The sequence below is a fragment of the Penaeus chinensis genome, chromosome 35, assembly GCF_019202785.1.
Source record: "Penaeus chinensis breed Huanghai No. 1 chromosome 35, ASM1920278v2, whole genome shotgun sequence".
In the NCBI taxonomy this organism is placed as follows: domain Eukaryota; kingdom Metazoa; phylum Arthropoda; class Malacostraca; order Decapoda; family Penaeidae; genus Penaeus; species Penaeus chinensis.
The window spans coordinates 24,610,689-24,623,188 of NC_061853.1; the positions used below are offsets into that span (position 1 = coordinate 24,610,689).

General features: G+C 38.9%; 1 protein-coding gene across 1 annotated transcript; it reads left to right on the forward strand.

Moving 5' to 3' along the window:
• Positions 1 to 4,145: 4,145 nt before the first annotated feature.
• On the forward strand, positions 4,146 to 10,932 carry LOC125044423 (phosphoglycerate kinase-like). The gene is given in 10 exon segments (XM_047641080.1): positions 4,146 to 4,291; positions 4,870 to 4,949; positions 4,952 to 5,008; positions 5,575 to 5,783; positions 5,935 to 6,134; positions 6,870 to 7,008; positions 7,477 to 7,611; positions 8,603 to 8,724; positions 10,013 to 10,212; positions 10,399 to 10,932. Coding segments are annotated over 10 exon segments (1,245 nt in total). The 5' UTR covers positions 4,146 to 4,229; the 3' UTR covers positions 10,440 to 10,932.
• The last annotated feature ends 1,568 nt before the right edge of the window (positions 10,933 to 12,500 follow it).

Below are 12,500 nucleotides of genomic sequence, written 5' to 3' on the forward strand. Positions count from 1 at the left end.
ATCCACGAGAGAAAGGTAAGGTATAGTCACTTCTGCGAAATTTTGGGTGGTAAGGCCTATGCCATCACTTGACGAGGCCGAGAACGGGGGAGGGGGACAGGAATGAAGAATGGAGATAACAGAAAACGTTAGCAAATTGATCGAAAACTAAAGTAAATTTAGATGCTGGCTCATTCCGGCGACTTGCACATTGGACTGATTTTACAGACGGTGATTAACAGCGATTATACTTAAATAGACCTTGCTACGCGCGTCCGGTACGACCACACGTATTAGACAACATGTGCTTGTTCTTGCCTCTGACCCGCTAAGCTTCCCTCTGCCCGCTACCCTCCCTGCAAATCGCGTGCAGTGTGGCGATCCCCAAAACGAAGCAGCTTCGCTACTGTATGGAAGAAGGAGATTGAAGCCGAAGAAGAAAAAGAAAAAGAAAAAAAGAAGAAGGGGAAGGGGAAGGGGAAAGGGAAGGAGAAGGAGAAGGAGAAGGAGAAGAAGATGAAGATGAAGATGAAGATGAAGATGAAGATGAAGATGAAGATGAAGATGAAGATGAAGATGAAGATGAAGATGAAGATGAAGATGAAGATAATGATGATGATGATGAAAAGAAAAGGAAAGGAAAAAGAAGAAGAGGGGGAGGAGATGAAGAAGAAGCCATTCAGTCTCAAGTGACTTCTAACACACAGGGTAAACCTAAACATGACCTTAACAAACCTAACCTATCCTATGAGTTGATATCACTGTAATCTCTACATTATATAAACTTACCAATCTTGAGTGTCAGTGGAAATCATTGCGGTGGGCTGCGAGGGTTATGGGAAAAGCAGTGTACAGTAGAACGAGTGTTAAGCAGGCAGTTTCATAGTTCACCCCTTCACTTGTAAAGGTTTACGTTTTATATTCTTCACACAAGTTGACCCTGCCGGCACACACGGTAAATATAAGTGAACACACACACACACGTACACACACACACGCACGCGCGCTCACACACACACACACACACACGCACACGCACACGCACACGCATACGCACGTTCAAATGTGTGAATTTATTTGTATGAATACATAGATTATATATATATATATATATATATATATATATATATACATATATATATATAAATATATATATAAATGCACATATATATATATATATATATATATACACGTATGTCTGTATATATATATATATATATATATATATATATATATATATATATATATGTGTGTGTGTGTGTGTGTGTGTGTGGGTGTGTGTGTGTGTGTGTGTATATATAATTACATATATGTACACATATATATACATGCATGTATATATATGTATATGTACATATATATTCAGTTATATATACGTATATATGTGTATAAAAGTATATATACATACACACACACATATGTGTTTATAATAAGAGTATCAAAATTAAAACTTTGAAACAGAACGAAAATTATACAAAATTATACAAAAATATTATACAAAACTGTGTATGGCAAGGCTAAATGGTATACTTGCTTTTACATTCGGTTAATTTGCATCCTTTAATGATAAACAATGATGAAAGGGAAAAGATATATTTGATTTCAAAAGTTATTTAAAGGTAAATACTAATCAATTCATGAATAGGTATTTTCAATCTTTTATTTCTTTCATTGAACGAGTGTCTGTGACGTAGACGATATGATGTTAGTGACACTGTATCCTCGGCTTCCTTAACGCTCCACCCTTCATGCCAGTGTCACGAGTCATGTCTTCCTGACCAATGGCAAGATTGCCAGCAGCCGCTCGAGATATCTTACGGCAACTGCTTCAGGAAACGGAACTTGGGACCCGTTTAGTGGCAATTAAATTATTATATTTGTATATATATATAGATATATATAGATTGATAGATAGACTGTACATATATATATTTATGTATACTGCATATTTAACCCAATGCCGTCGGGGAAAATGAACAAAAAATGGGGAAAATGCTGTGCCCATTTTCTATATTTTTTGTGAAATGTCTGCTCATAGATGGCTCTGCTAGTGCTTAGCCACAAAGGAGACAATTAATAGACCTTGTGACCATACGTGATTTGAATTGGCGGGAAAAACGTGTTTTTTACTAGTGCTATGGATATCGATGGTGTTATTTTTATTATAAACATTATAATTATTATAATGTTTTTTAATATTAGTAACAGCAAAATAAGATAATGTAAAATATTTCGTAAATCAAAGAAAAGGGTGAACGGGCGAGACGGGCAGTACTCCTAACTGGCTCATTGGTGACTTAGTACAAGTATAGCCATCTATGAGGATAAACAATCAAACAAGTACTAACAGTGGGCAAAGCACGTGTCTACCCGTCGTATCCGTCGGCAAGGGGATATACATACATATATGATACTGTGTATATAAATAAATAAATAAATAAATATATATATACATACATACACACAAACATATATACAATATATATATGTATGTATGTATACACACATATATGTATATGTATATATATGTTATATATATGTATATATATGTATATATACACACACACTGTAATATACATATATATATATATGCATATATATGCATACATATGCATATATATATGCATATATATGCATATACACACACGCACACACACACATGTATATATATACATATACATATATATATATATATATATATATATATATATGCATATATATATATGTGTGTGTGTGTGCATGTATATGTATGTATGTATGTATGTATTTATGTATATGCATATATATGTACATATATATACATACATATATACAGACACACACACACACAAACCCACACACACACGCGCACGCGCGCGCAAACACGCACACACACACACACGCACACGCACACGCACACGCACACGCACACGCACACGCACACGCACGCACACACACACACACACACATATATACATATATATATACATATAATATGTACATTTACCGAAGAATTCCATTGAAATAAGGGATGAGAACAGATTTTTAACAAAACTTGGAACAAAATTTAGTAATGTACAAAATATTTTTTCCTAGGATACAGTAGGTACTTGTGAAATACACACTAATTATATATTAATCATAAATTCATATTTAAGACTGCAATATACATGAAATTTTAAACATTACGCAATACAAGAGGATATACAGCAGACCTCTATCAAACAGACGCAGGAAAGCGTTTGAGTTGGAGCTGCATACGCGGAGCTTATCATTGCATCATTGCAAGAGGCTGTAATTATGTTTTTTCTTCTTCTTCTCTCTTTCTCTCTCTCCCTGGATCACATATCTCGTTATGTGCCTGGAGACAGATATGCCTGTGAGTGAGAATGAAGTTGTGTGAGACATGACACGTTTACATTTAAAAAAAATAGATGAAGTGCATAGGAATTCCGTCTTTTCCTCTTCTGACTCATAGATCAATGATCACAGACGAAAACCTGTAGATTGTCGTCTACTGGTGTTAGCTGAGTGGGATAAATAATAATGGTATCCAAGGTGACATTCAGATACCAGAGACTCCTCAAGGACAGCAAGGACGTCTAAAATACATGCCAAATGAACGACGGACATAAACATAATGTCCTTATTCTCCGATCTTAGGCTTTGATACAATTATTCAATAGCCGAGTCAGATTATGAGCGTTACATATATAAAAGATATAGTACATACAAATCCTCTGCGATTTTATTTTCAAGGAAAAATATATTTATAAAAAGACTAATTGGCGACTCCCAGCAGACGACGCTACGGTTCGCCCAGCTGATCTTGTAGCTGTTTTGGGGGAAATATCTCAGGATCTAGGGAATATTCTCTACAGTAAAGTAACGTGAAATATCCAGTCTTTAAGCGGTATGACTCTGAATAATCTAAAAAGTAAGCGAAGACTCATAACTGTAAACTATAAGCCACATGTCATACGTCATGAAATACTGATTCGCGATCTACTTACATTTCCCAAAATTCCCCCGCACTTATAACCACCAATCCCCCCCAAAATGAAAAAGAACAATATCCCTAAACATCCAACCAGCGACAGGGAGAATTTCTCTCGCTTCCCCTGCACTCGTCGGAGAAGCGGGGGAATTTCCCTAACATCCCCCCTCTCAGCAGCGCCTCGCCGGGGAACCTTCAGCCGGACGGAGACGGACAGAGCAAGCAGACGTCTCGACCTCTCGTGACCTGACAACTTCTGTGCAACGAAGCAATTATGGCTCTTAACAAGCTCAGCATTGATAAACTAGACCTCGATGGCAAGAGGGTGTTTATGAGGTGAGTGTTAAGTGAGGATTGGTTCGGTGTCAATGTTTGTTTTTTTATCACGCGAGGAAATTTTTCCGGCGTCTTGCTCCATCGTCGGAAAATTACTGGGCTTTATTACTCTCTTTTTTTTTCTCGTATTTTAGAAGTTTTATGGTTGGTTTGCGTTTAATTGGCGGATATTCTGTCGAGAATGCGGCATGCCATTATAATCTTAACGTAGTATATGTGGAGCAAAGTGGCTTATTGATTTTCAACAGAATTTCAATCGTTGTTGCAACATTGACCAGTTTTGTAATGCATGTATGAAGAACACCGACATAAGGTGTGTATCATGTGCTCGTAATTGTGTATATGATACGTAAATCTCACGATATATATATATGTGTGTGTGTGTGTGTGTGTGTGTGTGTGTGTGTGTGTGTGTGTGTGTGTGTGTGTGTGTGTGTGTGTGTGTGTGTGTGTGTGTCTGTCTTTCTGTCTGTATAGCTGTTTATTTGTGCATCTGTCAATCTAATATATTCTAATCAATAAGTCTTAACACATCTGTCTTGTCCATCAACATTTATAATATTTTTTCTCTTTTTCAGAGTTGACTTCAATGTCCCACAGAAGGACGGAAAGATCACGAACAACCAACGCATTGTTGCTGCGCTTGACACCATCAAGTATGCCTGGACAAGAATGCTAAGAGTGTGGTCCTGTGCTCTCACCTTGGCCGACCTGATGGTGAGAAACACTGGGAGGAATGCATTGATCATAGATTTTCTTGTTATGATTCATGAACTTGGATTGGTAGGGCTGGTCATTGTAAAAAGGTTGCGGAGTTTCTGGTAATCTGAATGAGATTTTAGTGTTTGAAAGTGGAATTTTCTTCTCGTAATTAAATTAGCTGTGTTCTGTCCAAATCCACCTGTAACCCACTATAATCTTTGATGGAAACTTAATAGTGGTGTAGCAGTAAGCAGTGAGCCTGGCCTTGTCACTTTCGACCAACCAGGACAGCTGGCCTGAATTATATGTACTGTCAAGCTAGGGCTTGAACTGGTTCCTCATGATCTGTATTGCTAGATGTATTAATAAGAGGTTTGTTGGACCATGCTTGACTGCCCAAAGGAGTGGAGTCCTTGATGATTGGTGCCTAGGGCCTTGAGGATGTCTGGGTGTTTTAGTTATGCTTACCATTTTCATTTTCGTTACTATAGTATACTGATGTTTGTCACTCACTGGAATTAACAAAAGATTAATTTACCATTTGTGAAATACATGGAGTACTCACAACACATTGTTCACAGGTAACAAGAACATGAAGTTCACTCTGGCTCCTGTGGCCGAGGAACTGAAGAAGCTTCTAGGCCGAGATGTCACTTTCCTCCCCGACTGCGTTGGTGCCGAGGTCGAAGCTGCTTGTGCTGATCCCGCTGCCGGCTCTGTCATCCTCCTTGAGAACCTTAGATTCCACGTCGAGGAGGAGGGCAAGGGTGTTGATGCATCCGGTGCTAAGGTATACACAATGTTAATGAAAATTCAGTCTTTTTTTTTTTCCCTCCCAATTTGCATCATGTACTTAGTTGAAGAAAGGAAAACTAATTGTTTTCATAAATTATTTAGTTAGAAAGGAACACTTGATAGAAATGTACCTAATTTACCAACAGGTTAAGGCTGACCCTGCCAAAGTGGCAGAATTCCGTACCTCTTTGCGGAAACTTGGAGATGTGTATGTGAATGATGCCTTCGGAACTGCCCACCGTGCACACTCCTCCATGGTTGGGGAGGGCTTTGACAAGCGAGCCTCCGGTTTCTTGCTCAAGAAAGAACTTACATATTTTGCCAAGGCCCTGGAAAGCCCAGAGAGGTTTGTGTTTGTTGTTACTTATAGAGATTCATTTGTACCATTCATTATTCTTTATATTGTTAATATTTTGCATCTGTATGGTTGGGTTATATATATTTTTTTTTATGAGAATGTAGTTATTTTATCTTTAATATAAAAACAGTGATATTGGAATGATTATTTACAATAGGACTGCATCACAAATCCAACGCCATTTGGTACAATAAGTTATGCTCTTTGCACTCCAGCAAAGGTTAACAAACCTCCACAGCATATATTTTGGCAAAATAGAGCTTGGACTAGTTTGATATTTGATAATAGATCACCTGGAAATGCCATAAGCTCATGTTGTGGTAGAATATTTGTGGTGGAGATTTTTTTATCGTTGTTGGAATGTGAAGTTGAAGGCCATAGTATCATTTGATGTGAGGGCTGTGAACTTTAATGAATAATTTTGGCCGTGCATTTACTTGGTATAAATTATTTAGTAACTTTGGTGGTTTTGTTTTTAAGACTTATGACAATTGGATTACTATTTTCAGTCTCTACACTTGTCAATAAGTATCTGTTTGGAATATCAAAAGAAATATTGAAATAGTTTAATGAAGAAATATATATTCCAAAACTTGTTCAAGATAGTTTATAACAGTTACATAAGTATAATAGAACTCCATCTTTGGCACTGTAGCATAACAAGTACCAGATAAGACAAGTTAGTAGAATATCTACTAACTGGACCCAAATTGCTCTCAACAGGCCCTTCCTTGCTATCCTGGGTGGAGCCAAGGTCAAGGATAAGATCCAGCTGATTGAGAACATGTTGGACCGCGTGAATGAGATGATGATTGTCGGTGGCATGGCCTTCACATTCCTCAAGATCACTAAGAACATGGAGGTGAGGCACAAATACATCACTTTTTGGTAATAGTTTGTCGTATAAGGGGCAACAACTTTGTAATGCAAAAAATGCATTGACAGTAAATGACTAGATGAGCATCAGAAGTCTTTTTGATTAGATACATTAATCATGGGATTTAGATATGTAAATGTAGTAATGATGCCAATATGGTGCTTGGTACTTGTATTTAGGATTCTCTAGGCTTATTGTTATAATTAGGGTTAGTTTAATTAGCTCAGGGAAATGATATAACCTTCTAGTGTTGTAAAAAAACAAGGGTATTTGGGTAAACTGAGACTTTGAGACTTTTCCTTCTATAGTGCACAGTACCTGAAATGCATAGTCAGTAATATTAGAGATTTAGAGATGGTTTTTACTTGGGAGTCTTAGGTGCATGAGTGGTCTTTTTGACAGTTCTAAATAAGAATATTTTTTTTTTAAAGTGTTATTCTTTTATTCCCACAGATTGGAACCTCTCTGTACGATGAGGAAGGAGCTAAGATTGTGGAAAAACTGATTGCAAAGGCTCAGGAGAAGAATGTCAAATTGCACTTCCCTGTTGACTTTGTGACAGCTGACAAATTTGATGAAAATGCAAATGTAAGTTCAGCACTTTCTCAATAATGTGCATGCATGCACATAAATACACACATGCCATCATGCACACTTACATACACACACCCACACCCACACCCACCCACTTACCTACACTCTTACCCACTCACACCAATTCACTCCACCCCCTATCCCTCCACCCCCTATCCCCCCCCCCATACACATCTACCTCCTTGTAAATATCCCACTTGCTATTCTCTCCTTTCTTTCTCCCTTCCCTTCCTTTCCCTTCCCTTCCCTTCCTCTCCCTTCCCATTCCCAGTCTCTCCTCCTTTAGTTCATTCCCCTTTTCCTTTCTCCCCCTCCCCCTCCCCCCCCCCCCCCCCCCCCCCCCCCTCCCCCTCCCTCTCCCCCTCCCCCTCCCTCTCCCCCTCCCCTCCCTCTCCCCCTCCCCTCCCCTCCCCCTCCTCCTCCTCCTCCTCCTCCTCCTCCTCCTCCTCCTCCTCCTCCTCCTCCTCCTCCTCCTCCTCCTCACTCCCCTCCTCCTTACTCCCCTCCTCCTCCTCCTCCTCCTCCTCACTCCCCTCCTCCTCCTCCTCCTCCTCCTCCTCCTCCTCCTCCTCCTCCTCCTCCTCCTCCTCCTCCGCCTCCTCCTCCTCACTCTCCTCCTCCTCCTCCTCACTCTCCTCCTCCTCCTCCTCACTCTCCTCCTCCTCCTCCTCACTCTCCTCCTCCTCCTCCTCACTCTCCTCCTCCTCCTCCTCACTCTCCTCCTCCTCCTCACTCTCCTCCTCCTCCTCACTCTCCTCCTCCTCCTCACTCTCCTCCTCCTCCTCCTCCTCCTCTAATCCCCTCCTACCCCCACCTCTCCTCCCCTTTCTCCACCTCCCCTCTCCCCCCTTACCCCCCTCTGTCCACCTCCCCTCCCCTCTCTTCCCCTCTCTTCCCCCTCTCTCCTCCCTCACTCTCTCAGTCTCATATATATGTATGTACACCTCTTGCATAATCTTAACCAAGGCTAAAATTCCTGTCTCAGGTTGGTGCAGCAACAGCAGCCGAAGGTATTCCAGCAGGGTGGATGGGACTCGACTGTGGTCCAGAGTCTATCAAGATCTTCAAGGAGGCTGTGTCTGGGGCTAAGACTATTGTCTGGAATGGGTGAGAGGCTTTTTTATTTATTTATTTATTTATTATTATTTATTTATTTATTTTTTTATCCACTTCCCTCTTGTTTTCTTTGAAAATTATTATTATTGATCTTTTTTGTTTTTGTTTAATTCTTAATCTTTCTAATTATACCTTTGTTTTCTTCACCCTTCCCCTCCTCCCTTTTCCCCTCTTCTTTCCTCTTCCCTCTCTCCACTTCCCACTTCCCACTCCCTCGTCCATTTTCATCACTCTCCTCTTCTCTCTCATCAGTCTTCTCTCTTTCCCTTTTCTCTCCTCCTTTCCTCTCTTCTCTCTCCTCCTTTCCTCTCTCTCCTTCTCCTCCTCTCTCCTCTCTCCTTGTCCACTCTCTCATTGCTTTTCCTCTCCTCTCTCTCCTCCTCTCTTCTATCTCTTCCTTTCTCCCTCCTTTCCTCCTCCTCTCCTCCTCCCTCTCCTTTCCCTCTCTCTCCTCTCCTCCTCTTCTCTCTCTTCTCCTCTCCTATCTCCTCCATCCCCTCTCTTCTCTCCTCCATCCCTCCTTCTCTTACTCATCCTTCCTGCTTTCCCCTCCTCTTGCTTTCTCTCCCTCTGTTCCTCTTTCTTCCTCTTCTTCTCTTCCTATCTTCTTCCATCTATCTTCTTCCCTCTCTCTCCCCTCATATAGTGTCTTTCCTTTCTTCTTTCTCCCAACTTCTTCCCACATTAGTTCTCACTTTGTAGTTAATCATCATGTAAAAAGTTAGTCTATTTGGGGATTTGATTGCATCCTGTGTGGAAAATGTTGCAATTAGATCCAGCAGGCAGAATTTGGTCAATTCATCCAGCGATCTAATTTATGACCAGTAATGATGGATAATTGGATCACCAATAGATTAGGTCTTATTCATTTGTTCCAATTTTGCTGTAAAAAATTCTTCAGAGGATTGTGAAGTATCTCTCTTTATTTTTTTATATTTGATTTGTCTTTGATTTTTTTGTTCTTTTCACAAAGTAGTTAATTTTACTGAAGTCTGGTTTTGCTTTAATCATATATGTATTCATCTGTTACCTTTATCCATCATTTATTTTTGTTTACTTGAAAAGTTTTAATTTCTATTTATTTGAAAGAAACGGGTTGTTTTGGAATGGGTGTATTTTTTTTCTTTCTTTGCTGTAACTAAATTCAAAAGGAATTATATTTGGAATTATTTTTTACACAGAGCACCACATCAGTTTCATTGAACAAGGGGAAGAAAAAGCATTTTAAAATGATTACAGGTATTACTGGTTCCCCCCCCTTATTCTGTTTTTCTTGCAGACCCTGTGGTGTGTTTGAATTTGATAAGTTTGCCAATGGCACCAAGGCTGTCATGGATATGGTGGTAGATGTGACCAAGGCAGGATCCACAACCATTATTGGTGGTGGTGACACAGCCACTTGCTGTGCAAAGTGGGGAACTGAGGACAAAGTGTCCCATGTGTCTACCGGCGGTGGTGCCTCTCTCGAGCTCCTGGAAGGTTTGTCTATAACTTGCATTGGAAAATAAAACTTGGTACTCTGAAATAAAGATATACTTGATATATTTCACAAACTTATAATGTAGTCAATAATGCTCATAGTTGGATGTGTGGCAGATATTCCTTAAAAGATTAAGATCAACTTTTTGGTGTTTTACTAATTTATTTCCCATCTCCCAATTTCAGGAAAGACTCTGCCTGGAGTGGCAGCACTCACAGATGCTTAAGAATTGTTGACGGAGTCTTGTATCAAATGATAATTGTTTACTTTTAAGTCATAGACTGGAAAACCACTGGAAAATAAGTTCTGCATTTAATTTGACATCAGAAAAGTCAGATTACATATATGTATAAAACACTTCCATTTCTTAGGGACTGAAATGTAAATTGTGTGGAATGTATAGTGTAAGTCTGTTGTATTACTGTGATGACGTTTTCTAAATCTAAAGATATTTATTTCTAGTCTCAGTTGAAATACAGTATTACATGTTTTCAGTCATTGTTTTTGTGAAGAATTGTCAACTGTAGTCCAGTTCCTGTAATACATATACTATGTATACATGTACCTTAACCTTTTACACTTATTTAAAAAGATTGATTTTTTAATAAAAAATGAACTGAAACATTGAGTTAAAAGTAATTCATAGAACTTAAATTATGTCTCGGTATATATATTTTGACCATTATAATTTTCAAGACAAAATAAATGATAAGGTACTCTGTTGTGGTTTATTTAGATTCATACACATTAATTAGATGAAAGAATCGTGGCCGCTTTATAGGTGTAAAGATTGATTCGGCTCATAGTTTGCTCCCGGGCAAGTTGAGTTACTTTATATCAAATTTAGTAGATCTACTTGATATTCAGAGAAAATAACTTGAATTTTTCCTTCCTAAATGTGAGGAAATTCAGTAAAGAAGGGTGGTAGCCTTGGAAAATGTATAGGCAGTATCTTCTAGGTGCATTATTAGCTTGTCAAGTTGTTCCTTTTATAAATTTGCAAATATGGATGACTTGCATGATAAGAAATGAAAATGATACTGTTTGCCAATAGCAGTTCTACTTAACATAATGGATTATCTGCTGTTGACCTTTTTAGATAAATAAGTGCTTTATACTGAAAATATGGGATGATAATTTAAATGTATGATAAAAACCATAAAACAGTAATAGGCAGAAAGATAAATGTAACTTGTAGCAGAACCATGCAGGGCAAAGTGAAATCAATGTTGACAGAGTTGTCAAACATAGCATGTAGAAGTAAGAAAAGAGAGTCTTTCCCATTGATATCTAACCTTCAGATCCCATTAGAAAGTAAAGCTCTTTAGATAGTAAAATTATATGACATTAACATGTTTGAGCGATAAACGACAGTGAATGCAAATATAAATGTAAGTAAATGTGTTTGAAATGACTTCTGTTTCAACAAACATGATTCTGCTTTTCCAATCTACTTCTTACCCTCCTAACTAACACTATGACTATTTATCAAATCAATCAGTTTATCGATGAGTATTAATGCTGTTTTATGGAATGTGTGGAAAATGTTAAATTGGTCTTATTTTGGTACACACTCCAAATTTACTTTTGGGCTATGACTGCTGATATGAATTTTCATTTAATTTTGACTTAAATGTTTCTCATTCACTTTGCATGACTATATGTACATGCAAATGAATGAAGTGTCTTATTTTCATCTGTCAGGCTCTCAAGCAAGTTTGTACTGTAAAAACAAATATTTCTGTGATCTCAAGATTTCTTATTTTTGGAAGAATAAATTAGGGTATCATGGCCACCACAGCAATGCAATTTGACACGATAATGGTTAGGATACCTAGAATCATTTCCTTCTTTCTCTCACACACACATACACACCACACCACACCACACCACACCACACACACACCACACCACACCACACACACACCACACCACACCACACCACACCACACCACACACACACCACACACACACCACACACACACCACACACACACCACACACACACCACACACACACCACACACACACCACACACCAAACACACATACACACAAACACACACACACACACACACACACACACACACACACACACACACACACACACACACACACACACACACACACACACACACGTCTGACCTATCCCCCAAGAAGAGCATTGTCCTAGCACCTTCAGCCACGACACACCTACCCTATAAAGGAACGAGGAAATTCCCAAAAATAACACGTGACCCGCCAAAGGTCACTTCATTCGTTGACCTTAAGTCCACACCTTTTTTTGTCT